Source organism: Sus scrofa, chromosome 6 (genome assembly GCF_054392235.1).
Source record: "Sus scrofa isolate SSC_HxYL_T2T_F1_AM1 chromosome 6, Sscrofa_HxYL_maternal_Yorkshire_Landrace_v2.0, whole genome shotgun sequence".
NCBI lineage: Eukaryota > Metazoa > Chordata > Mammalia > Artiodactyla > Suidae > Sus > Sus scrofa.
Genome location: NC_139388.1, coordinates 170164307 through 170189064, shown reverse-complemented (window position 1 = coordinate 170189064; position 24758 = coordinate 170164307). Strand labels below are relative to the sequence as shown.

The 24758-nt window shown below is 46.1% G+C and overlaps 1 protein-coding gene and 2 long non-coding RNA genes across 6 annotated transcripts in view; 2 read left to right on the top strand and 1 right to left on the bottom strand.

The window, feature by feature from the left end:
• Positions 1–409: 409 nt before the first annotated feature.
• LOC146403006 (uncharacterized) lies at positions 410–16198 on the top strand. 2 transcript variants are annotated; one of them, XR_014808436.1, is made up of 3 exons: positions 410–477; positions 1702–5184; positions 15729–16198. It is a non-coding gene; the product is annotated as an uncharacterized LOC146403006 (long non-coding RNA). The 2 variants fall into 2 exon arrangements; XR_014808435.1 differs by lacking the exon at positions 410–477 and having other exon boundaries at positions 1475–5184.
• The window catches only part of GPBP1L1 (GC-rich promoter binding protein 1 like 1), a 52439-nt gene continuing 33842 nt past the window's right edge, over positions 6162–24758 (bottom strand). For all 3 annotated transcript variants that reach the window (XM_021096735.2, XM_084965203.1, XM_021096734.2), the window contains exons 6-12: positions 20241–20313; positions 18830–19023; positions 10886–11026; positions 10313–10471; positions 9259–9383; positions 8559–8661; positions 6162–7058 (exon numbers count right to left, since the gene is read on the bottom strand). In XM_021096735.2, the coding sequence (XP_020952394.1) occupies positions 6906–7058; positions 8559–8661; positions 9259–9383; positions 10313–10471; positions 10886–11026; positions 18830–19023; positions 20241–20313 (948 nt within the window). In that variant the 3' untranslated portion in view covers positions 6162–6905. The remainder of the gene's footprint in view (positions 7059–8558; positions 8662–9258; positions 9384–10312; positions 10472–10885; positions 11027–18829; positions 19024–20240; positions 20314–24758) is intronic.
• LOC146403007 (uncharacterized) lies at positions 6711–9714 on the top strand. The gene is made up of 2 exons (XR_014808439.1): positions 6711–7272; positions 9557–9714. It is a non-coding gene; the product is annotated as an uncharacterized LOC146403007 (long non-coding RNA).

The following is a 24758-nucleotide window of genomic DNA, read 5'->3' as shown; positions in this document are numbered from 1 at the left end:
GCTCTAACACCATCCTTGGATTCTCTGCCTGCGTTACTGAAGTGGAGCAAACAGTTGCCTCCTAGATGAGCTGGGGCATCGTTATTCCATGCTGGTCATTTAATAGCCCCTGGCACACAAGTGTCACCTTGTTCATTCTTGTTTGTCTTAAACGGATGTAACCCAAGGTAGTGTCATTCTCTATTCCCGAGAGAGCAGGCGTTTCCTTGAGGGACCTTCTGCCTGGGAGCCAGGTCCTTCCCTTAGACTGAAGCTTCTCCGTGTGCTGTGTCTCTACGGAAGTCATATCTTTTGCGTGATCAACTCACTCCAAGCTCCCTGATTCCATTTCTTGATTCCCTGCCCCTGTCCCCCACTTCCCCCAGTTGTAGAGGGAAGATAATCAGCACAACCCAAGAAATGAAAGTTCTGGGAGAACGTAATGAATTTATCAGAAGAGGGAATCAAATACAGAAAGGTACCCTTGGAGCTCCTGTCGTGGCGCAGCAGAAACGAATCCGACTAGGAACCATGAAGTTGTGGGTTCGATCCCAGGCCTCGCTCAGTGGGTTAAGAATCTGGCATTGCCGTAAGCTATGGAGTAGGTCGCATACGCAGCTTGGATCTGGCATGGCTGTGACTGTGGCTGTGGCTGGCAGTTGTGGCTCCAATTGGGCCCTTAGCCTGGGAACCTCCATATGCCACGGGTGCAGCCCTAAAAGCAAAAAAAGAAAAGAAAAAGAAAAAGAAAGGTACCCCTTCAGTAAAGACTGGCCAGGAGCCAGGCAGGCCCCATTCCTGCTGGCCAAAAATCTCCCTGCTACCTCCCCAGATATGACTCCAACAGAGGCAGGAGCTCTGAACTAGCCCCATGTTTCTAAACAAGCCCCTTTTCTAGTTTAAGTAGGTGGCCCTCCCCGCCACCCCCAGGTACGTAAGGCCAAGGTATGACCAGCAGCAGGTTATAAAGTGTTTCTTCCCTCTTACTTTTAATGGCTGTGTCTGCAGCATACAGGATTCCCAGGCCAGGGATCAGACCTGCACCACAGCCGTGACAATGCTGGATCCTTAACTCAGTGAATTACCAGGGACCTCCCAAAGTGTTTCAGAGTATGTACTCTTAGGCCAGTTCAATTACAAGTGGAGAAAAGGGGTACATTTTTATAAATATGTTCTAAGTGGCAAAGCCCAAGGCCAAGCAAACAGGATCTCTCTCTCAACCTGCTTTTCATTTCCAGTTTATAGCTAATTTTATAATATTTCATTGATTCTTATATTTATTTATTTAATGTTTTTGTTTGTTTTGAGCAGCATCTGTGGCCCAAATTCCGAGGCCAGGAATCAGTTCCGATCTGGAGCTGCAGCCTACACCACAGCTGCAGCAATGCCAGATCCTTAACCCACTGTCAGGCGAGGGGATTGAACTGGTGCATCCACAAAGATAAGCCCCAATCATTAACCTACCGTGCCGCAGTGGGAACTCATTTCTTGATTCTTTTTTTTTTTTTTTTGTATTTTTGCCATTTCTTAGGCCGCTCCTGCAGCATATAGAGGTTCCCAGGCTGGGGTCTAATCAGAGCTGTATCTGCCAGCCTACAACAGAGCCACAGCAACGCGGGATCCGAGCTGCATCTGCAACCTACACCACAGCTCATGGCAACGCCGGATCCTTAACCCACTGAGCAAGGTCAGGGATCGAACCCGCAACCTCATGGTTCCTAGTCGGATTCGTTAACCACTGCGCCACGACGGGAATTCCCCTTTGTTGATTCTTAAGATGCATATATTTTAAACACTGAAATCAGGATTCACAATGAATAGAGTGCCACAACTGGCAAGTTTTCTTACTAGTACATAAAATATGCATTTATATATATTCAATGAAATGTGTGTGCGCGTGTGTGTGTATGTTTTGTCCTTTTAGGGCTGCACCTGTGGCATATGGAGGTTCCCAGGGGGCTAGGGGGTGGATCAGAGCTGTAGCTGCTGGCCTGCACCACAGCCACAGCAACACGGGATCCAAGCCCTGACTGCAACCTACACCACAGCTCACGGCAACACCGGATCCTTAACCCACTGAGCAAGGCCAGGGATCGAACCTGCAACCTCATGGTTTCTCGTTGGATTCGTTTCCACTGCACCACGACGGGAACTCTGAAATATGATAGTTTTTAATGCTCTGTCTTCACCACCATTTCCACAGTTCACACATGGACCGCTTACACCACTAGCAGGAGAGACCCTAGTACGTTATGGCGCATAAGGTCTCTCTCTGCCTTCCCAGCCTTTAGGATCTAGCAAACGTCATGCTGGTTTCTTTGCCTCCGGCCTCTAGTCCTTCTGGAGGAGACATTACAAGTTAGTTATCTTTCTAGAAGTGGTCAGACCTGTTCCTTCTCTGCTTGTCTCCTGTTAGAGCATGATCTTAGGCCTCTGTATCCACTAGGGACCACGTGCTGTAGTGTAGGGCCAGCCAAAGTGTTAACTTCTAATTGTTCATCAGATCTTGGTCTAAAGTTTCATTTTCAATGTAACTGTTTCTTCTCTTTGCTACTGGGCTGGGCGCTCAGTGCATCCCTTGAGCCTTGCACAATGCTGGGGAATAACCCATCCATTTTTTTTAAACGTTTTTCATTTTTTTTTTACGTTATAGCTGGTTTACAGTGTTCTGTCAATTTTCTACAGTACAGCAAGTGACCCAGTCACACATACATGTATACATTCTTTTTTCTCACATTATCATGCTCCATCATAAGCGACTAGATATAGTTCCCAGTGCTACATAGCAGGATCTCATTGCTTATCCATTCCAAAGGCAATAGTATGCATCTATTAACCCCAAGCTCCCCATCTATCCCACTCCCTCCCCCTCCTCCTTGGCAACCACAAGTCTGTTCTCCAAGGCATGAATTTCTTTTCTGTGGAAAGGTTCATTAGTGCCATATGTTAGATTCCAGATATAAGGATATCATATGGTTTTTGTCTTTCTGACTTACTTCACTTAGTATGAGAGTCTCTAGTTGCATCCATGTTGCTGCAAATGGCATTATTTTGTTTATTTATTTATTTATTTATTTGTCTTTTTGCCATTTCTTGGGCTGCTCCCGCAGCATATGGAGGTTCCCAGGCTAGGGGACTAATTGGAGCTGTAGTCTCCAGCCTACGCCAGAGCCACAGCAACGCGGGATCCGAGCCGCATCTGCGACCTACACCACAGCTCACAGCAACGCCAGATCCTTAACCCACTGAGCAAGGGCTGGGATCGAACCCGCAACCTCATGGTTCCTAGTCGGATTCGTTAACCTCTACGCCACGACGGGAACTCCTATTTTGTTCTTTTTTATGGCTGAGTAGTGGTCCATTGTGTATACATACCACGTCTTCTTAATCCCTTCATCTGTTGATGGACATTTAGGGTGTTTCCATGTCTTGGCTATTGTGAATAGTGCTGCAGTGAACATAGGGGTGCAGGTGTCTTTTTCAAGGAAAGTTTTGTCTGGCTAAATGCTCAAGAGTAGAATTGCTGGATCATATGGTAGTTTTATATGTAGTTTTCTGAGGAGCCTCCATACTGTTTTCCATAGTGGTTGTACCAATTTACATTCCCACCAACAGTGTAGGTGGGTTCCCTTTTCTCCACACCCCCTCCAGCATTTATTTGTGGACTTATTAATGATGGCCATTCTGACTGGTGTGAGGTGGTATCTCATGGTAGTTTTGATTTGCATTTCTCTAATAATCAGGGATGTTGAGCATTTTTTCATGTGCTTGTTGGCCACCTGTATGTCTTCTTGGAGAAATGTCTATTCAGGTCTTTTGCCCATTTGTCCATTGGGTTGTTGGCTTTTTTGCCGTTGAGTTGTTTAAGTTGTTTGTGTATTTTAGAGATTAAGTCCTTGTCAGTTGCACTGTTTGAAACTATTTTCTCCCATTCTGTAAGTTGTCTTTTTGTTCTTTTTTATGGTTTCCTTTGCTCTGCAAAAACTTGTCAGTTTGATTAGATCCCACTTGGGTTTGTTTTTCTGTTGCCTTGGGAGACTGACCTAGAAAATATTTGTAAGGTTGATGTCAGAGAATGTCTTGCCCATGTTCTCTTCCAGGATTTTGATGGTGTCTTATGTTTAAGTCTTTAAGCCATTTTGAGTTTATATTTGTGCATGGTGTGAAGGTTTGTTCCAGTTTCACTGATTTGCATGCAGCTGTCCAATCCTCCCAGCATGACTTGCTGAAAAGATTGTCTCTTTCCCATTTTATATTCTTGCCTCCTTTATCAAAGATTAATTGACCATAGGTGTCTGGGTTTATGTCTGGGATCTCTATTCTGTTCCATTGGTCTGTATGTCTGTGGCTTTGTATTTGTGCCTGAATTCTGGGAGAGCTATGCCTCCTGCTTGGTTTTTGTTACTCAGGATTGCTTTGGCGGTTCTGAGTGTTTTGTGGTTCTATATAAATTTTTTTTTTCTTTTTGCCTTTTCTAGGGCCGCTTCCTGCGGCATGTGGATTGCCAGGCTAGGGGTCTAATCTGAGCTGTAGCTGCCAGCCTACGCCAGAGCCCCAGCAACACGGGATCCGAGCTGCATCTGCAACCTACACCACAGCTCATGGCAACGCCGGATCCTTAATCCACTGAGCAAGGCCAGTGACTGAACGCACAACCTCATGGCTCCTAGTCGGATTCGTTAACCACTGTGCCACCATGGGAACTCCTCCATATAAATTTTTGGATTGTCCTAGTTCTGTGAAAAATGGCATGGGTAATTTGATAGGGATTGCATTGAATCTGTAGATTGCTTTGGGTAGTATGGCCATGTTTTACAATATTTTTTCCTACCCAGGAGCATGGAATATCTCCCCATTTCTTTGTATCCTCTTTAATTTCCTTGATTAATGTTTTATAGTTCTCAGCATATAAGTCTTTCACCTCCTTGGTCAGGTTTATTCCCAGGGATTTGATTTTTTGGGGTGCAATTTTAAAAGATAAAAAAAGTCATCTCCTCCCCCAATAGTCTTGTCACTGGCATCTGGCCATCAGGCTGGATGCCGTGTTCCAGGCAGTAGAGCTCCCAGCAGGCACTGCCAACCTGGACACAGGCTTGGCCAGCGTGGATGGAGATGCACTCATGCATGGTGGCTGCGGTCAGCAAGCGCAGGCAGCAGGAGTAGAAGCCGAGTTCTGGTTGCCGTCCCGACAAGCTAAGAGTTGAGGTGAGTAACACTCTTTAATGTTTCATTTTTAGTACATACACAGAAATGCAACTGATTTCTCAATGCTAATTTTTTTTTTTTTTTTTTGGTCTTTTTAGGGCCATACCTGCAGCACACGGAGGTTCCCAGGCTAGGGGCCCAATCGGGGCTGTAGCTGCCGGCCTACACCACAGCCACAGCAACTCGAGATCTGAGCTGTGTCTGCGACCTACACCACAGCTCATGGCAACGCCGGATCCTTAACCCGCTGAGCGAGGCCAGGGATGGAACTCTTGTCCTCATGGATGCTAGTTGGGTTTGCTCACCATTGAGGCACGACGGGAACTCCTGAATGTTAATCTTCTATCCTGCTACCTCACTGAATCTGTTGATCAGTTGGAGTAGTTCTGGGGCTGAGTCCTTAGGGTTTTCTTTATACAGTATCACGTCATCTGCGTACAGTGACAGTTTTTACCTCTTCCAATTTGGATACTGCTTTTTATTTCTGGTTTGTCTGTTGCTGTGGGTGGGACTTCCAATACTATGTTGAATGAAAGTGGAGAGTGGGCAGCCTTGTCTTGTTCCAGATTTGAGTGGGAAGGCTCTCAGCTTTTCTCCATTGAGTATTCCATTTGCTGTGGGTTTGTCATAAACGGCTTTGATTGTGTTAAGTTCCCTCTATACCCCCTCCCCCCCCCCCCCCGCCACGTTCTTATCTATTATCAGGAAAACTGAGGCACAGACATCCTTAAAACAGGCACACTGGTAAATACATGGGCAGTGAAAAACAGTTTCAGGAAGGAAACTTGGGATTCTGATTTTATTACTGGTAGTTTATTGCACAGGTTTTTCTGCATCAAAAATGTATCTGCTAAAAGGAGAAACAAGTGTGTCTGAATTCAGATTTCCCTCAGACCTCTAATACTAAAAGTAGTTTTTCCCCTAAAAAGAGAATCCACTCATCCAATTTTAAAGAATATACTTCTTAGACAAGACAATCCAAACTGATGCAAAATATTTATTCCAAGTTAGTTATTTTATGCAGTAGTTTTTCCCTTGAACAGACTTGTGATAACCACATCTTTTAAATCTGTAAATAATGTTATCAAAATAATCTTAATCTTTGAAATCTCACAAAAATTTATATTTTACAATCCACCCTGAATATCAAGGCTGCAAGAATAACACAACATCTCCTATATCCAAATATTTTACAGCTGTACCCAGAAAGAAAAAAAGGAGGAAAAAAACCACGTATGCTTGGTTAAGGGCTAACATTACCCGAGCAGCCAGAAATAAAATAAAATATCCAAATTATTAGCATTAATTTAATACAATTATAACTTCAATAGTCACTTTGTCATTGACAATGATTGCGTGAGCACAGGGGTGAGGCCCCAAGGGCTGGTAGTAGAAGCTGCTGCTGCAGACCAGCGTCTCCTCTCTGCGCTGCCAGCTCCCACCTGTGCGTTGCCCCATGGAGATACTGTGTGTATGTGTGTGTTTTAAAATCTTTCCCACCACACAACGTTCTCTCTAGTAAGCAGGTAACAGGGAAGAAGAACAACAAAAGCTAAACAAGCCAACCGCTTGCTCTTTCTTTGGGATACGATGGTTTCCCTTGTGCATGAAGTATTCAACGACCCAGAAAAGGAAAAGCAAGAGAAGGATTCCTTCTGCATAATCCCCAAACACACAAGCTAAATGGACTGGGTCAGATTTAACTGTGAGCATTTATATGCCTACTTCCAGGCATCGTCATCAGATGTTTCACTGCTACTGGTTTCTGTGTCCGAGTCCTCCAATTCTGCTTTGCAAGTGCTTCTCCAAGGGGAGAACAGACTGCAACTTCGGCTCTGCAAGAAGCCATTCTTCCCGAAGCCATTTCTTCTCAGCTGTGGTTGGCATGGGCAAGAGAGGAAAGAGGACAATCGTGAGGAACCACGCAGGCCAGGAGGACCTGGCAAAGGCCAAGCCTCAGTTCACTTGCAGGCAGCGTGTAGAGGGACCCCGCTAAGAGACAGGACATCGCCCATGGCGCGTCTCTGTAATGAGCAAACGCAGCAGCTCAGGGTCTCCTTAAACTGCAGACTAACTCAACACGTCCAGGTAGAGTCTGTGCTTTCCCAGCTCCACAGGGTTTCAGGTGGTAACAATGACGGGGGACAGAGTTCGGAGTAGCAAGGTGTCAGCCTGTACTTTTCTTTATAGGATTTAACACCATTGGTTGTTTTTTTGGCCATGCCCTCAGCATGTGGACGTTTCTGAGCCAGGGATTGAACCCCTGCCACAGCAGCAACCTGAGCCACTGCGTGTCAATGCTGGATCCCGAACCTGCTGAGCCAAGAAGGAACTCCAACACCACTGCTACTTTTGCTGTATGTCTCCCACCAGGACATAAGTCCCGTGAGGTCTGTAGAGACCCCATCTGCCTTGTTCACTGCTGTAAGCTCTGGGACTTGGCCACGTGTTTGTTTATTTATTTTTGCTTTTTAGGGCCATACCCGCGGGATATGGAGGTTCCCAGGCTAGGGGTCTAATTGGAGCTACAGCTGCTGGCCTACACCACAGCAACACCAGATGTGAGCCACATCTGTGACCTACACCACAGCTCATGGCAACGCTGGATCCTTAACTCACTGAGCGAGGCCAGGGATCGAACCCGCAACCTCATGGTTCCTAGTCGGATTCATTTCCGATGCACCATGACAGGAACTCCTTGGCCATGTTTTATTTGGAGAAACAATCCATGCATTTGTTGAAGAAATTTAGACAGGCTATTTAGCTTATTGGCTCTGGCCAGAGTATCAGAAAGAAACCACAAGGCTGAAAACAAAGGAGGGTTAGCCTCTTTCCCCAGAGATCAAGGGCTCAGACCAAAACCATGGAACACACCCTTGTGATTCTGATAAAGGGTTAGAGTTTCCAGGGTACAATACTACACTGCTTTCTGAAATAGGCTGTGTTTTTCTTTTTATGGCCATACCCATGGCATATGGAAGTTCCTGGGCCAGGGACTGAATCTGAGCTGCAGCTGCAACCTATGGCACAGCTGCAGCAGTGCCACATCCTTTAACCCTCTGTGCCAGGCTGGGGATGCAACTTGTATCCTCGCAGCGATCCTCACGGCTGCAGGTGCATTCTTAACCTGCTGTGCCACAGCGGGAACTCCTGAAATCTGCCAACCACTGACCTGGTTTTTGTATCCCCGCTGGAGACCCCGTGGCCTAAGCAGAACCAAGATGCGCCTCTCTATTTCGACACTGGCAGCCCACTGGTTTTCTTTTTCAAGGTCCTTCTCATCTCCTAAATCAGGGCTCCCTTGGAGCAGTGATGCTCCCGACTCCTTTCTCTCCTAGTCCTTAACTGGTCTCCCGCAGAAGTTTCTGACATACCTGCTCTGTCTTCATGCGAAACTCTCTGAGCTCATCCTCTGTGAGGGGAAGGCAATTCTCATCATTTTCAGGATACTCCTGCCATCCCATTGCTTTCAATAACCTGGCGGAGGCAGGTCAGGCAAAGAAAACATGATACCATCAAGCAAAAGGGGGAAAGCCCACAACTTTCTGCAGAAACTTCCCTGCCCAGGGGCAATGGTACCCACTTATATGTCAGAGAAGAAATTGGGGGTTTTCTTTTCTTGCCAGTGGGGTAAGCTTTCATCATGACTACTTCAGAGCCTGGAATTAAGTGGGAGCGTTTACACGTGCGCCTAAGAGCTACAGAAGGGACAGTAGCTCGGCAGGTCCCATCTGCCATCCAGGCGCCCAGACAGGTTGGCTGGCTCTGTGTTTAAGGCCCTAATTTAAAGAACAAGCTCCATACCCAGAGGCCTCATGACTTTCCCAAGGCCTCCTAAAGCCCAGAGGGGCCAAACCACAGCAGCTCTAGGAAGCAGATCTTACCCCACCCAAATGAAGCCATAAACTCAACTACAAGAAAGCCTTGGAGAGGAGAGTGTGACAAAGCTGGCTGAGTCTGCAAAGGAAAGCCCAGCCCAGGGGGCTCTGCCCTGGTCTCAGTGCTGGATTCTGAGTATGGTCCCCCTCCCTGCAGGCCACACACAGGAGGCCTCGTCACCTGAGGCCCGGTTACCTGTGCTCTGCTTCCAGAGAGTGAGAGAGGGCCTCCCCTTCCTCCTCCGCGGGGAGAGTAAGACCGTTCTGGTGACAGCCTTCCTCTCCACTTTCCTTTGGTTCAGGTGTGCTGTTGTCCTCCAGCTGCAGGAAGGAAAGGGAGGACGGGTGAGTCTACACGATTAAGGAGTCAGAACCAGGGAACGTGGTTGTTAGAAGATGACCTCAGCCTGCAGGTTCTCCCCACTTAAAAATGAGAACCTGTTCACCTTGCTGGGATTTCCAAGGACACTAACTGGCTACCATCTTAACTTCAGGTTATGTCAACTGTGGCAGCAGCTGTATCGTCCACGTTCTATCCTGGACTGTAAGGAACCAGTGCCCTCAGCTCACTACCAGTGAACTGCCATCACCCTCTCAGACTGAGAATGCCAGCCTTCCTACTGCAACATGCCAAAAACCCTCTCGTTTTACAGTTCTGTTTATCAGATTATCTTTATTACAATTAATCCTGAAAAGAGCAACAGCAGTGACCAATTCAAGATTCAAGCAGTGCCGACCGTTTAAGAGCACCAAGTCCCAGGAGTTCCCACTGTGGCTCAGTGGTTAACGAATCCAACTAGGAGCCGTGAGGTTGTGGCTTCAATCCCTGGCCTCCCTCAGTGGGTTAGGGATCCGGTGTTGCCGTGAACTGTGGTGTAGGTCACAGATGTGGCTCGGATCCTGTGTTGCTGTGGCTGTGGCGTAGGCCGATGGCTACAGCTCCGATTTGAGCCCTAGCCTGGGAATCTTCATATGCCGCAGGAGTGGCCCTAGAAAAGGCAAAAAGATCAAAAAAAAAAAAAGAAAAGAAAAGGGAAAAAAAAAAAAGCAAGCACCAAATCCCAGAGCACCTGTTAGTGAAATCAGCCCTAATTTGAAATATGCTGAACCAAGGACTGAAGGAACTTTTTCACAGGCTGTTACTCCTACAGGCAAATCTCGGGACACTGTTTAATCTAGAAAGGGCCACATCTTTCTCCCTTAGCAACAGAAAGCCAGATACGCTGCCCCAGGACCCCCCATGCTCGTACATCCTCCAGCTTCTCACAGTCCCTGTTCTCCGAGAAGTCTCCGTTCCCATCATCCTTCAGCGTCCTCAGGAACTCGCTCTTCCGGTCCGTAGTTCGGCGGGTCAACTTGGTCAGACGAGAGGAGCTGATCTCGATTGGCGGCGTGGTGCTGGAGGGGCTCTGGGCCAAGAGCACAGCAGAGTAAGGACTGGGCTTTAGAGAACCCCACTAGGCCACTTCCAGAACCAGGTAGCTCTTATCACGCTGTCTTTTACCAAAAATAATCTCTCCTTTTCAGTTAAAGAGCCTTCGGCTTTGCAGGGTGTTACAGGTAAGACCAGGCGGCTTAAAGAGCACCTCCTGATCTTACTCCGGATGCCAGCATGATGCCAGTCAACACAGGCCACTCTTGGTCTACCACGGGGCAAGGACCCAGCGAGTGCCCACCTCTGGGTGCTACCAAAATCAGCAGTAAAGAAAGGCCTGTGAGCTCGGCACATCACAAAGGAAGTGGGGCTAGAGCTGCACGGGTCACACTGCTTGTCTTAGTTGAAGGCAATGGGAAACCAGGCGGCTTGGCGTCACCCCCCTCACCTCTCTGGGAGAGCTGAAAACCACACCGCCGGCCAGGACCACTGGTTTGGTCACGGAGACTGGACTGGTGAAAGCAGACTCCCGGCTAGAGGACAGGGATCCTGACTTGTGTTCCATTCTGTTCGTTTTCCACGCGCTGGGCTACATGGGGAGAAAGAATAAACCAGTCAGAACAGCACGCAGTCAGCTCAGCCTGTAAGATCATAAAGCAAAGAGTAAAATGTCAGGTGGAACGTGAGTTCGCAGAGCTCAGCTATCTCCACAGATCTGGGAGGTATACAACCTTGGGAAAGAGGCAGGCAGGAACCAGACCAGCCATGGAATATTAAATATTAATAGGTGTTTCTCAAAAACAGAGCACTAGTCCAATAAGCTGGGAGGTGCTGGTAGGACAACGGGTTTCTCTGCTGTATCTCAAAATACTTAACTGTATGTCACATAGCATTTTCCAAACTTATTTGACCCCCAAATGTTATCTTTTATGGTGTACTATCTGTTAACTTCTGATGTAATCCTGACACCCCCCCACCTCCCAAAAAAGCACATCAGAAAAACGCTGTTTCCCAGAACTCTGACGGCAGGAGGCTAGTTCCAGGCCATGCTGGACAGTGTAAATGGCTGGACAATCCCAGTTTCGTCCAGGGGCCCTTCTTGGGCTCAGCCTTGTGGGGTCTGGGCCCATCCTGTCGCTCTGCCGCTGGCTGCAACTAACATGGCCGGGTAAGTGCAGCTGGAAGACGCCAGCTTTTCCCGAGTCCGTCACTGAGGAGAACAGGGAAGATGAAGCGTACAGATGGAGTGAGGGCGAAGCAAGTTCAAACGTCTCTGTCTCCAGAATGAAACACTTAGAACCAAGAGACCTCTAAGACAGAGGAAGGGTCTGAGTGAAAAGAACGAACTGCTATGAAGGAAGATACTGTGGGAATAAATTTAACAGAGTATCTACCAAAAAACAGGAGTATCTACCATGTACCAGGTGCTTGTTCTACTAATTTATTTAATTCTTAATCCAATCAGGTATAGTTATTATTTCCAAAAAAATTTGTTTTTGGTCCTTTTGTCTTTCGAGGGCCCTACCCACAACATATGGAGGTTCCCAGGCTAGGGGTCCAATCAGAGTTATAGCCGCCGGCCTACACCCACAGCCACAGCCATGTCAGATCTGAACCGCATCTGCAACCCACACCACAGCTCATGGCAATGCCGGATCCTTTAACCCGTTGAGCGAGGCCAGGGATCAAACTTGCGTCCTCATGGATACTAGTCAGATTTGTTTCCACTGAGCCACGATGGGAACTCCCAAATTTTCAGAGAATTCACTGACATTAAGAAAGTTGTGGGAGTTCCCGTCGTGGTGCAGTGGTTAACGAATCCGACTAGGAACCATGAGGTTGCGGGTTCGGTCCCTGCCCTTGCTCAGTGGGTTAACGATCTGGCGTTGCCGTGAGCTGTGGTGTAGGTTGCAGACGCGGCTCGGATCCCGCATTGCTGTGGCTCTGGCGTAGGCCGGTGGCTACAGCTCCGATTCAACCCCTAGCCTGGAATCTCCATATGCCACGGGAGCGGCCCAAGAAATAGCAACAACAGCAACAACAACAACAACAACAACAAAAAAGACGGAAAAAAAAAAAAAAAAGAAAGTTGTGTAATTTGTCCAAGGCTATTCAACTGGTAAGCAATACAGTTTTCCAAAATGCCTCTAAAAAGAAAATCCAAGCAGGTAAGAGAAAGAAACAGCTAACCCAACTGGAATGGAAATTAATTTTTTCCATGTACTGATGAAAATCTAAAGATGGCTGCTTACTGTATAGCAGAAATTGATAGAAGGTGTAAGTCAACTATAATAAAATTAAAAAATAGGAGCTCTCTGTCCTAGCTCAGCAGAAACGAATCTGACTAGCATCCATGAGGATGCAGGTTTGATCCCTGGCCTCGCTCAGTGGGTTAAGGATCCAGCATTGCCCTGAGCTGTGGTGTAGGTCGGCAGCTACAGCTCTGATTCGACCACTAGCCTGGGAACCTTCATATGCTGCACATGCAGCCCTAAAATAAATAATATAAATTTAAAAAATAAAGATGGCTGCTTATTCAGACTAAATATCAAAGATGAGAGTTTCTCCAAGTTGTAGAGGGTCACCAAGATTTCTTGCCTTTTTTTCATTAAAAAATTTTTTTTTTGCTTTGTAAGGCCGTACCTGCAAGGTGAAGTTTCCAGGCTAGGGGTTGGATTAGAGCTACAGCTGCTGGCCTATGCCACAGCCACATGAGATCAGAGCTGCGTCTGAAAGCTACACTGCAACTCACGGCAATACCAGATCTGCCACCCACTGAGTGGATCCAACCCGCAACCTCATGGATTACTAGTCAAGATTTGGTTTCTGCTGCACCACAGTGGGAACTCTGCCCTTTCTTTAATTGCTACCTCAGGGCACATAAACAGTCAAGTTTCTGCCCGCAGCAGCATGACAGGTTTGCCAGACAGTGTTACACACAAGAGGATACCTACATCTCTGTACAGCTTTATTCCAACTTAATTTTCAATAACTCCAACACTGCATTATATAGCTCACTGCTCACTAGAGAAAACCATTACACCCTATACCCCTTAATTAGAGGCATTATACATGTATTAATCCACTAAAGTGAGGCACAAACTATTATGCATAAAATAAGCTCCAAGGAGTTCCCGTTGTGGCTCAGCAGTTAAGGAACCCAACTAGCATCCACGAGGACACGGGTTTGATCCCTGGCCTCGATCACCGGGTTAAGGATCCAGCGTTGCCCTGAGCTGTGGTGCAGGTCGCAGACGCCGCTCAGATCCCACCTTGCTGTGGCTCAGGTGAGGGATGGTGGCTACAGCTCCGACTGGACCCGTAGCCTCGGAACTTCCATATGCCTCCGGTGTGGCCCTAAAAAACAAAACAAAGAAGCTGTATATCGATATCTATCTAGTGTAAGGTGAGGACTATAGACAGTATTTTTATAATAACCATGAATGGGAGTATATCCTGTAAGAGCTGTGAGCCGCTGTGTTATACACCTGCACCTCACATAATACATATCAAACCTTATTTCAATAAATATATAAATAAAATGAAGGGAGGGGTGGGAAAAAAACCATTAAAGTGAACCACATTATCAACTAGTTTTCTTTCTAAAATACCTTCTCCTTTCCTCTCAATTCCAAATCAACCCCAACTCTCCACCTCAGCTGATTCGCCTTCTCCTGGACTGAAGTCAGAAGTCACTGGATCCACTGGGAGGGATCAGGCGTGTGGGCTTATCGGATGCAAACTATGGCTCTTGGAATGGATTTACAGTGAGATCCTGCTGTGTAGCATTGAGAACTATGTCTAGATACCTACATTGCAACACAACAATGGGAGGAAAAAATATGTATGCATGTATGTGTACCTTGGTCCCCATGCCGTACAGTGGGGGAAAAACAAACAAACAAACAAAAACCCAAAGGCGGCAGCACTGGATCCAAACTGTTCCCAATTCCCTTCTTTGGTCTCGAGTTCCCGAGAGAGTGTCTTCCTTCCCACCATTCTACAATCTGCTCATTCTCATTCCTTTGACAGTTTATCAGTTATTTTTCCTTTGTATCTTGAATTCCATTCTTGCTAATAAGTTCTTTCATTTTATTTGCAAACATGCTAAGCCACCTTATTGAAACTGGGAGAAAAAAAACTCAAGGACTTATTTTCTTTTAAACTACCATCCTCTTATTGCCAAGCGTATCTGGGCAGGTCAGTTATCTGCTGTCTTCACTTGCTCATGACTACGTACCTATTAATTCCCTACGACACCACCGCAGCACTCCCACCTTGTCTTCCTCTTACACTCGGAGGCCAGCTTTAAACACTTTACAGAAGACTGTCACTCACCTTTTCTAAACCTGCCCCTCCCTCCCGTCGCAAGTCCCTGATGCTTGGCTCTCTTCTCACCTCCTGCATGCCTTCCAGCCTTTTCAGCGGAAGGCGGCACATGCAGTGCTCTTCTGCTATAATCTGTTCCTAAGTGAATTTCATTGGAAAAACCAGTTACTTTTAACTTTAAATTGTTAAAAGCATGTAACTCGAGTGACCCCTAAACTCTCCCCTGAGCCTTTATGCAGACTTCCACCATGCGGCCTTCATCTTCCTTCCCCCCACTTCCCTACGCCCAGCCAAGTTTACCCGCTTGTCATTCCCCAAATCTGGCGTGTTCTGCCTCCTTTTTTGGGGTGGTGGTGGGTAACAAAGAGTTACTTTGCCTGAACACCCCACCTACTTGCTCCCTTAGCAAAGTCCCACTGTTTTTAAACTAAATTTGTTGACTACTTGGGATATGCCAGCAGCATGTTCCAAGTACTTAGACTGGCATGCAGTGTGACTCCACAACCAGAGCCCCCGTCTTCCACGCTTTTTATCCTCAAGATGGAAGGCATGCTGGGGCAGTGCAAAGAGCCCCGGTCCCAAGTCAGACAAACCTAGTTTAAGAATCTTGACTGCGTAACTTTATTAGCAAGGTAACCTCATATTCCATAATTTCCTGTATCCTAGGATTAAAGTGGAGGGTATGATATGGGTAAGGCCTAGTGAGTGTCCTGGGACCTCAAAACAGCTCAGCATGGCTTCATCTGTGAAGACCCCGAGGGACCCCTCTCGGCAGGGCACTATATATGAACATACACGGGTATTTGTGGCCGCACTGTGACTCTAAAACCAGAATCCTCGTCTTCCGGAGAGCATGTGGAAGCTCCCGGGCCAGGGACTGAACAGCTGCAGCAATGCCGGATCCTCGCCCGCTGCACCACAAGGGAACATCCTAATTATTTTTCCGTCTGTCTCTTCACCAGACAGCAACTCCCGAGAGGACTCTGGCTCTAGCGACATGCAGCTCTCAGGACAGACACTCAGTGTTTCATCACCGCTGAATGCCTAGAGCAAACCACTGGAGAAATCCACACCTGCCTACCAGCTACCTCATCTCTCCTGCCAACATTTTTACATCCAAGCATCTTAGAACCATTCTCATCAACCTCTCCTGGACACTGCCCTCTCTTCTCCAACTCCAGTGAAGAGGTTCGCGCCACCCCAGTTTTCTGGGGACGAATGTTCAGCGTGCTGCTTTCCTCCTCTGTCTACCTTGCTGCCCACTGTGTGTCATCACCACCGCCCTTCGCCGCCCACTTGCATCATGCCTGTTCAGGCTTCCCTAACTTTCCCAAGGACAGTAAATAGCACCCTCTACATTGGTCTTAATCCTTGTCACTTGTCCTCCTCCAAAAATTTCTGAGAGCCTGAAGATATGACATCGTCTCACTCATTTGTGTACTCGTCTGTACTCTTCACAGAATGCTTACAGACATTTCAAATGAAAGAACACGTAAAAAAAACTACATAAATTCTATCAGAGCTACTACCAATTATCACTTACAAGAACCTCATAAAATTTTCTTTTACTCCTCAAAAAACCCTTAAAAGACAGGCACTACCACCTCCATTTTACAGATGATGAAATTGAGACTTAGGAACATTAGAAACTTGTCTGAGGTCTTTTCACAAAGCAGCAGCGAAGTGGAATCTGTGATCTTCGAAGCCCTGCTGCTAATTTCCATGCTGCAGTTTCCTTCTTTATGGTAGTTGCTCTTTTCACTGAGTTCATATCCTTTCACTTCTATACCAAGGGAATAAGTATTCTAAACCTTTTCCGAAAATAATTCCACTTTGCGAGTTCCCATTGTGGCTCAACAGTTAACGAACTCAACTAGGGTCCACGAGGATGCAGCTTCAATCCCTGGCCTCACTCAGTGGGTTAAGGATCCGGCATTGCCGTGGCTGTGGTGTAGGCCCGCAGCTAAAGCTCGGATTTGACCCCTAGCCTGGGAACCTGCATATGCTTAGGGTGCAGCCCTAAAAGAGCAAAAAAAATAAAAAAAATAAACAAAAAAACCCCCTCCACTTGTCAATCAGTTCTCCCACTAACGGGCCATGATCCTTTGATGACCTTTCAAGTCTATTTGCCAGCTGACCCCAGGGACTTCCTCCCACAGATGTGCTTTCATCCTTTCACTTGATTTTACCACCACCCATACTGTTTCCTTGAACTGACAAGTCTCAAACCCATCCACCCAGATTTCTGTGATTATACACCATTTTTTACTATCTCTGAACTATAATTCCTCAGTCTTCCTATGTTGTGACTTTCCTAGTATTTATGAAGTGTTAGGGGAGCTGTGGTGCAGGTCGCAGACACGGCTTGGATCTGGCGTTGCTGTGGCTGTGGCGTGGGCCGGCGTCTACAGCTCTGATTAGACCCCTAGCCTGGGAACCTCCATATGGCACGGCCCTAAAAGACAAAAAGACCAAAGAAATAAATGAATAAGTAAATAAATATTTCCTCTGCAAGTCTTATTTTCCTATTCTTTTCTTTTTTTTGGTATAAAATTTTTAGGGCTGTACCTGCAGCACACAGAGGTTCCCAGGCTAGGGGTCGAGTGGGAGCCCGACCACAGTGGCTGCCGACCACAGTCACCGCAACACCAGATCTGACCTACACCGCAGCTCACGGCCGCGCTGGATCCTCAATCCACTGAGCGAGGACAGGGACTGAACCCGCGTCCCCACGGATGCCGGTCAGATTCGGGTCCGCTGAGCCACAACGGGAAGGCCCATTTTCCTACTCCTTACTCTTCTGCTCTCCTCCTCCCCTTAGAGATGGTATCTACTGAGAGCGTCACCACCGCTAGGACAATGGCTCTCAGCCTCGATTCTGACATTTCTCCAGTATTACCAGGATATTTAAAACGGCTCATTCACTGTCCCTCAATTATGCCTAGTGCTTTCCACTTTCAGAACTTTAATGCAATCACCACTCTAATTTGTAAGATCCCCCCATCCAAATCTGGATTAACCTCCACAGGTCAGTTCAAATTACAGTTTCTCAGTAAAATTTTCCTTGATGTGAACATCAAGTCTAAGCAGATCCTGCTCCTCTGAACGGTGTAAACAAGTGTGTTTAATTAATTTAGTTATTCCAAATCTGTTTATGATTTGTTTTGAGGATCTGTTAGTATTTTATTTCATACATAATCACATGACCTTATGTGAGCAAGGCCAGGGAGGGGTCGAACCTGCAACCTCACGGTTCCTAGTCGGATTTGTTTCTGCTGCGCCACGACGGGAACTCCCTTATGTTGTTATGTGTTATCATCCCAATTAGACCTTCAGCTCATGGAAGGTCAGGACCAGTGTATTTCTTTGTGTTGCTCTTAAGCCCCAAAGTGCTTGCACATAGACAAAGGTGCATTAATGCTCAGTTTTTCTTTTCTTCTCCCAATTGCAAAGTAAATTCTACTTATTTCCTTACAGTGGCTGGAATTTCTTCAAGCGATTACCATGTGCTTTTGTGAGGGTTGTAGGGATATAAATATGAAGAGGACCCGGAGCCCTTAAGGAGATTACAACCACATGAAGCAAGAAACGCAATAAAGCATTATAAATATCGTGATCAGAAACAGGGCTATTCAATCAGAGATACAAGGCTTCATTAGATCTTTAGACATGGGTGATAGAAAAGGATTCAGAGATGACATAAACTTAGAGTGTAATTTCTAAGAGACGGAAAGTAAAATATAAAAGACGGATTGGCCTTAGGCTAGATAGAATTACACATGCCTCTGCTAAGGAGTCTGGGCACCCATGATTCAGTGTCATGAAAATCAGGAAAAACAGGTTTATGAGATGGTGCTAATGAGTATAAGAGGCCTACTAAAAATGGGTCACTGGCAGCAGTAAACACCTTGTAGACAGAATATAATACTACATATAACTTCATGGTACCAAACGAATTATCTGGCAAGTGATTCAAGAGGAAAAAATTAATTTACTAAATCTTTTTCTAATTTATTCCCCAACATTTGTTGTGTAAGGTTCTTACACTGATTCAGAATCATACCTTGGATGGAGGTGGTACAGGCTTAGGAACCAGGTTCTTATAGACACTTGGAACCATAGCGGACGATTTGTTTCCATTTGCATGGTGAGATCCTGGTGAGGTGAATGCAGCAGAGAAGGCAGCAGCAGGATCTTCTTTGGAAACTTTTTTGATGACTAGCATTTTGGAGGGTTGCTTGGCACTAGGTGGGTTTTCTGTGAAATACAACAGTAGAGACAAACGAATGTCCAACTTGTTGGTTAACACAAAGGATAAGTCATACAAAGGCTGCACTTTCAACAAAGCTTAACAGTCGAAACTAAGGGACAAAATTTCCTGGTGTGCACTTAACAGGTACTCTCAGAAGTGACACTACTCAGAAACTACAGAAAAAAAGGTAGCACCTGATTCTAAATTCATAATTAACCAAAAAGCCCAAAGGCACTAGCCATCTTTGGGGTTATAACACGTCTAGTGTATGGTGTCATCACTTAGGCAGAGACCAAATAAGAATATATCCAAGGTGGCCACTCCTGTGGGCACAGGAATGGAGAAACACGAGGCAACTGGAGAAAGGAGCCCGCTCTGGAGCCTTCTGAGGAAGCAAACTGGAGCAAAGCTATTCACTATTAACAAGGGGAAATGGTACCGCACTTGCCCTTCATCTTAGAACTGAAGAAAGATCCAAACCCAGCAGTTAGATGTGCTCAGGTTTTCCCAGTAAGACGCCTGGCTACCGAACATGTCTAACGTAGGGACTAGGAGGGTACCATGTGTAAACACCAAAGATCCCGATGCCACAGGAGCAGCTTTGGTTTGAAACACACGGATCCATCTTTAAATGCTTATAAGGCTAGTAATTCCCAATATATACATATGGACGTGTGTATTGAGATGTTTCTTTCCCCTTGCCCTGAACAACATCATTTATAAGTGCCGAAAACACACACACCTGCAATCCCGCCCCAGCTCAGGCACTGGAACCTGGCTGAACAAAACGGTCTAGAGGATGTGGCATTATACAGCCTTTCGAGGAACACTTCAGCATTCAGTAATGCGAAGGAGTGCTTCCAACAGTTATGTCTACCAAATACCACAGAGACACCTCTGACACATTAAAATTCAATTTACTGTTATGAGCAAATTAGCAACATTAATTAAAAAGTACTTCTTGCGCGCACTGTATTATTATTCCTTTACTCAAAGTCTGCTTCCAAATTCCGGCTCTACAAGCTCTCAGTGGTCTTTTCTGACTCCAGCACCATCACATTTCAATGTTATTTGGGGGGCAGGCTAAGAGCGAAAGGGTATTATCACGTGCAAATGGATGAGATGAGAACGAGATAAAGAAACAAGAGATAAGGAGTTTTTGCTCCTCTCCCTGCTAAGAAATATTGAAAGTTGTGCCTTTAAAATGGCAAAATCTACCTACCCCACACTCCAGAAGGGGTTCCAATAGGTCTGCATGGCTGATTCTGTTTGCCGGCTTCTGGATTCAAAGAAGGCTAGGAAAAAAGAGTCATTAATGGTTGATACAGAAAGCTAATCCTTTTGGCATGTTTTACACAGTAACCTCCACCATCGAACCTATCAAACAATTCTATATCAACTACACTTATTTAAGGCTGTATTCAGAATTAATAAACAGGATGTTGAGATGCAAAACCAATAGGTCATATTAATCTCAGGCTCTGTGGGTTTCACTTTTTTTTTTAACATTTATTTTTTAAATGAGAGTTGCAATGTTTATTTCAGGCTCTCTCTCATTTTTTTTTTTTTTTGTCTTTTGTTGTTGTTGTTGTTGTTGTTGCTGCTATTCCTTGGGCCGCTCCCGCGGCATATGGAGGTTCCCAGGCTAGGGGTTGAATCGGAGCTGTAGCCACCGGCCTACACCAGAGCCACAGCAGCGCGCGATCCGAGCCGCGTCTGCAACCTACACCACAGCTCACGGCAACGCCGGATCGTTAACCCACTGAGCAAGGGCAGGGACCGAACCCGCAACCTCATGGTTCCTAGTCGGATTCGTTAACCACTGCGCCACGACGGGAACTCCCGGGTTTCACTTTTAATATTAAAATTAAAGTGGATTAAAAAATTTTTAAATAAAGAGACTAAATGTGCAAGTTCTCACAGGATATGTATGCCAACAGGGAGCAAGGACAGCTGAATGAACAAGAAAATGGATCACTTTTCTCAGACGTAAGGAGCACAATCTGGTGGGTGAACTGCGCAGCATCCACGGCAGTTCTCATGAGACTCTTCAGGGCAGAGGAACGTCACGTGTGAGGGGCTGTGCTAGGAACGCAAAGGCAGTTAAGACAAGGTATCCCTGCCAAGGGCCACAGTTCCACTTGCAGACAGAGAAGTACAACAAAAGGTTATTGAGGAGTTCCCATCGTGGCGCAGTGGTTAACGAATCCGACGAGGAACCATGAGGTTTTGGGTTCAATCCCTGGCCTTGCGTGGGTTAAGGATCCGGCGTTGCCGTGAGCTGTGGTGTAGGTCACAGACACGGCTCTGTTCTGGCGTTGCTGTGGCTGTGGCGCAGGCCGGCAGCTATAGCTCCGATGAGACCCCTAGCCTGGGAACCTCCATATGCCTTGGGTGTGGCCCTAAAAAGCAAAAAAAAAAGAAAAAAAGGTTATTGAGGGAGGCTACAGTAAAAGGGAAGGAGCACGAAGGAATGAACAGTTTCGCGAGAAAGAGAAATGCTATCAGAAAAGGTTTCGTCATTAGAGGTGATGACTAAGTCCTTCAAGATGAATTCCACAGCTGGAAGAGGCTGATTCCAGGAACAAAGCACTCCACGAACACCACGCCAGGAAAACACTGAGAAGAAGAGACTATTCCGAGATCTGCGAATAGCTCAGCGTTAGTGCGAGGGAAGAAGAGGACCTTTCTTTGGGGAGAGAGATGTCTGACAAAGGAGGTTAGAGCCAGACTGCGAGGTATTTTTAAGGGAGATTAAATCTCATTCTTTAGGTTTTCGGATCCATCTCTTATGCAGCGCTAGCATGATCCGATCATTAGTTTACAAGTCTGGTAGCAGCTTCAAGGATTTATTTCAGGGGTTTAAATATCAACTAGGACACTGTCTGGAGACCAAGTTCACAGTACAACAGAGTAGCGAAGGCAACAGGAGAAGAGGAAGAGATGAGGGAAGGATGGAGAGATGTTAAGAGCGACAGGCGTACTTCATAACTAGGTGTACGGGGCTGTGAGGATGACACTAGTGCCCACACTTTATAACGTGCCACAGAGAAGGAAGATGCTTTTCAGCACCAACGACTGTGGGATATTAAAAACCATAAGGATGGGAGTTCCCATCGTGGCGCAGTGGTTAACGAACCCGACTAATAACCATGAGGTTTTGGGTTCGATCCCTGGCCTTGCTCAGTGGGTTAAGGACCTGGCATTGCTGTGCGCTGAGGTGTAGGTCAGACGCCGCTTGGATCCCGCATTGCTGTGGCTGTGGTGTAGGCCAGTGGCTACAGCTCCGATTCGACCCCTAGCCTGGGAACCTCCATATGCCGCAGGTTCAGCCCTAAAAAGACAAAAGACCAAAAAAAAAAAAAACCCAAACAAACAAACAAAAAAAACACCTATAAAGATGCCCAGACTCCACTACAGAGCTTCTGAATCAAAACTCCCCATGAGTTGGACTTCAGTAAGTGTATATTTTCAACTCATCAAGGGGAGACCCACTAACATAGAAAAGAAATGTATACAAACTGAACTATTAACTCACTATAAAGAAAATGGGCAGGTAAATAACACTCTTCTGGATGAAACAGTACAGGCAACAGGCATCTCATGGATAAAAGCTTCGGGGTTTTTCTTTCTTTTTTAATGGCCACAACCAACGTCCTATGAAAAGTTCCCAGGCCAAGGACTGAATCTGAGGACAGCTGTGACTTACACTGAAGCTATAGCAATGCCGGATCCTCTCAACCACTGCGCCGGGTCAGAGATCAAACCCAAATCTCCGTAGTGACCAGAGCCACTGCAATCGGGTTCTTAACCCACTGCACCACAGCAGGAACTTATTATTTATTTTCTTTTACTGTAGCTTATGTAAGTTCCCAGGCTAGGGGTCGAATTGGAGCCACTGCAACATCAGATCCAAGCCACACCTGCACCTTATACTGCAGCTTGCAGCAATAGCAGATCCTTCACCCACTGAGTGAGGCCAGGAGTGGAAGGTGAATCCTTATGGAGACTATACTGGGTTCATAACCTGCTGAGTCACAATGGGAACTCACCCCCCCCCTTTTTTTTTGCTTTTTAGGGCTGTACCTGTGGCATATGAAAGTTCCCAGGCTAGAGGTCGAATTGGAGCTACAGCTGCTGGCCTACACCACAGCCACAGCAACATGGGATCTGAGCTGCATCTGTGACCTACACCACAGCTCACGGCCACGCCGATCCATAACCCACTGAGTGAGGCCAGGGATCGAACCCATGTCCTCATAGTTGGGTTCGTTAACCACTGAGCCACGAAGGGAACTCCCTCCTTATTTCATTTTAAATAGGCCTGTGTTCTTCACATTCCATCTAGAGTTTGCAGAAACAATGTCCCTATTTAGGTGATATCTTTGATCCCTTTCCACTGATTTTCAAAAATAATAAAATATAACACAGACACAGAAAGCTGCACAAAACCTACTGGCACAAAGTTCTCAGAGTCACCAGTTTAAGCAATAGAAGATTACCAGCCAAACTAGAAACATTTTAGAAGCCTCGTTAAAAAAAATCCTCCCCCTTTAAAAAAATAACCATTCTTCTAACTAACAGTGATGACTTTTTTGCTTTTCTTTTACCACCCAAATGTATATCTCTCAAAACTATAGTTTTGTTTCCAAAAAATTTTCTGAATATACAGATTATTTTTTATTTTTTTTGTCTTTTTGCTATTTCTTGGGCCGCTCCCGCGGCACATGGAGGTTCCCAGGCTAGGGGTCTCATCGGAGCTGTAGCCACTGGCCTATGCCACAGCCACAGCCACGAGGGATCCGAGCTGTGTCTGCGACCTATACCACAGCTCACGGCAACGCCAGGTCCCTAACCCACTGAGCAAGGGCAGGGACCGAACCCGCAACCTCATGGTTCCTAGTCAGATTCGTTAACCACTGTGCCATGACGGGAACTCCTTTTTTTTTTTTTTTTTTTAAACAGATTATTTTTTAAGGGAAACTTTATTTTTTATTTTTTGGCTGTACCTGCAGCATGTTCCCAGGCCAAGGATTGAGCCTAAACCACAGCAGTGATGCCAGCGCCTTGACCACCAGGCTAGGAAACTGCTTTACAGTACTTTTTAACATCTGAAACCTCTGTATTTCCTATAAATTGACAGTCGGGTTCTAGAGGCTAGAGGATCTTCTCCCAGTTTTTATTTTGGCAAAGCCAATTACTTTCTAGTTTGGGTTCTTTCCTTCGGAGACACCTCACGTCTGGTTGTGCTTCCTGATGATGCTGGAAGACACTGAGGCCCACAGCCTGAAACTATTACTAATTGGCCACAAACTACAAAACACGAGCTTCCAATTTTATCATCTCTTTTTATAAGCTAGAGTACTTCTGTAAAAAGCAACTTCCAGAGTTCCTTTGTGGTATACAGCAGGTTAAAATTCTGGCACCGTCACTGCAGCAGCCCGGGTCATTGCTGTGGCATGGGTTTGATCCCTGGCCCAGCAACTTCCACAAGTGTCAGGCACAGCCAAAAAAAAGGGGGCGGGGCAACTTCCTCTCATCTATTTGGTGACTCTGATAAAATTTCTATGGAAAAGACAGAACACGTGCTTGTTTCTAAAGGGAGGTATCACTGTGAATCCACAGATTTAATCATCTTGATGGGATTCAAATACACGAAGATAGGACTTTCCTTCTTCTTTTTAAAAATTTTTGGCCAACCCACCGCATATGGAGTTCCCAGACCAGGGATCAGATTCAA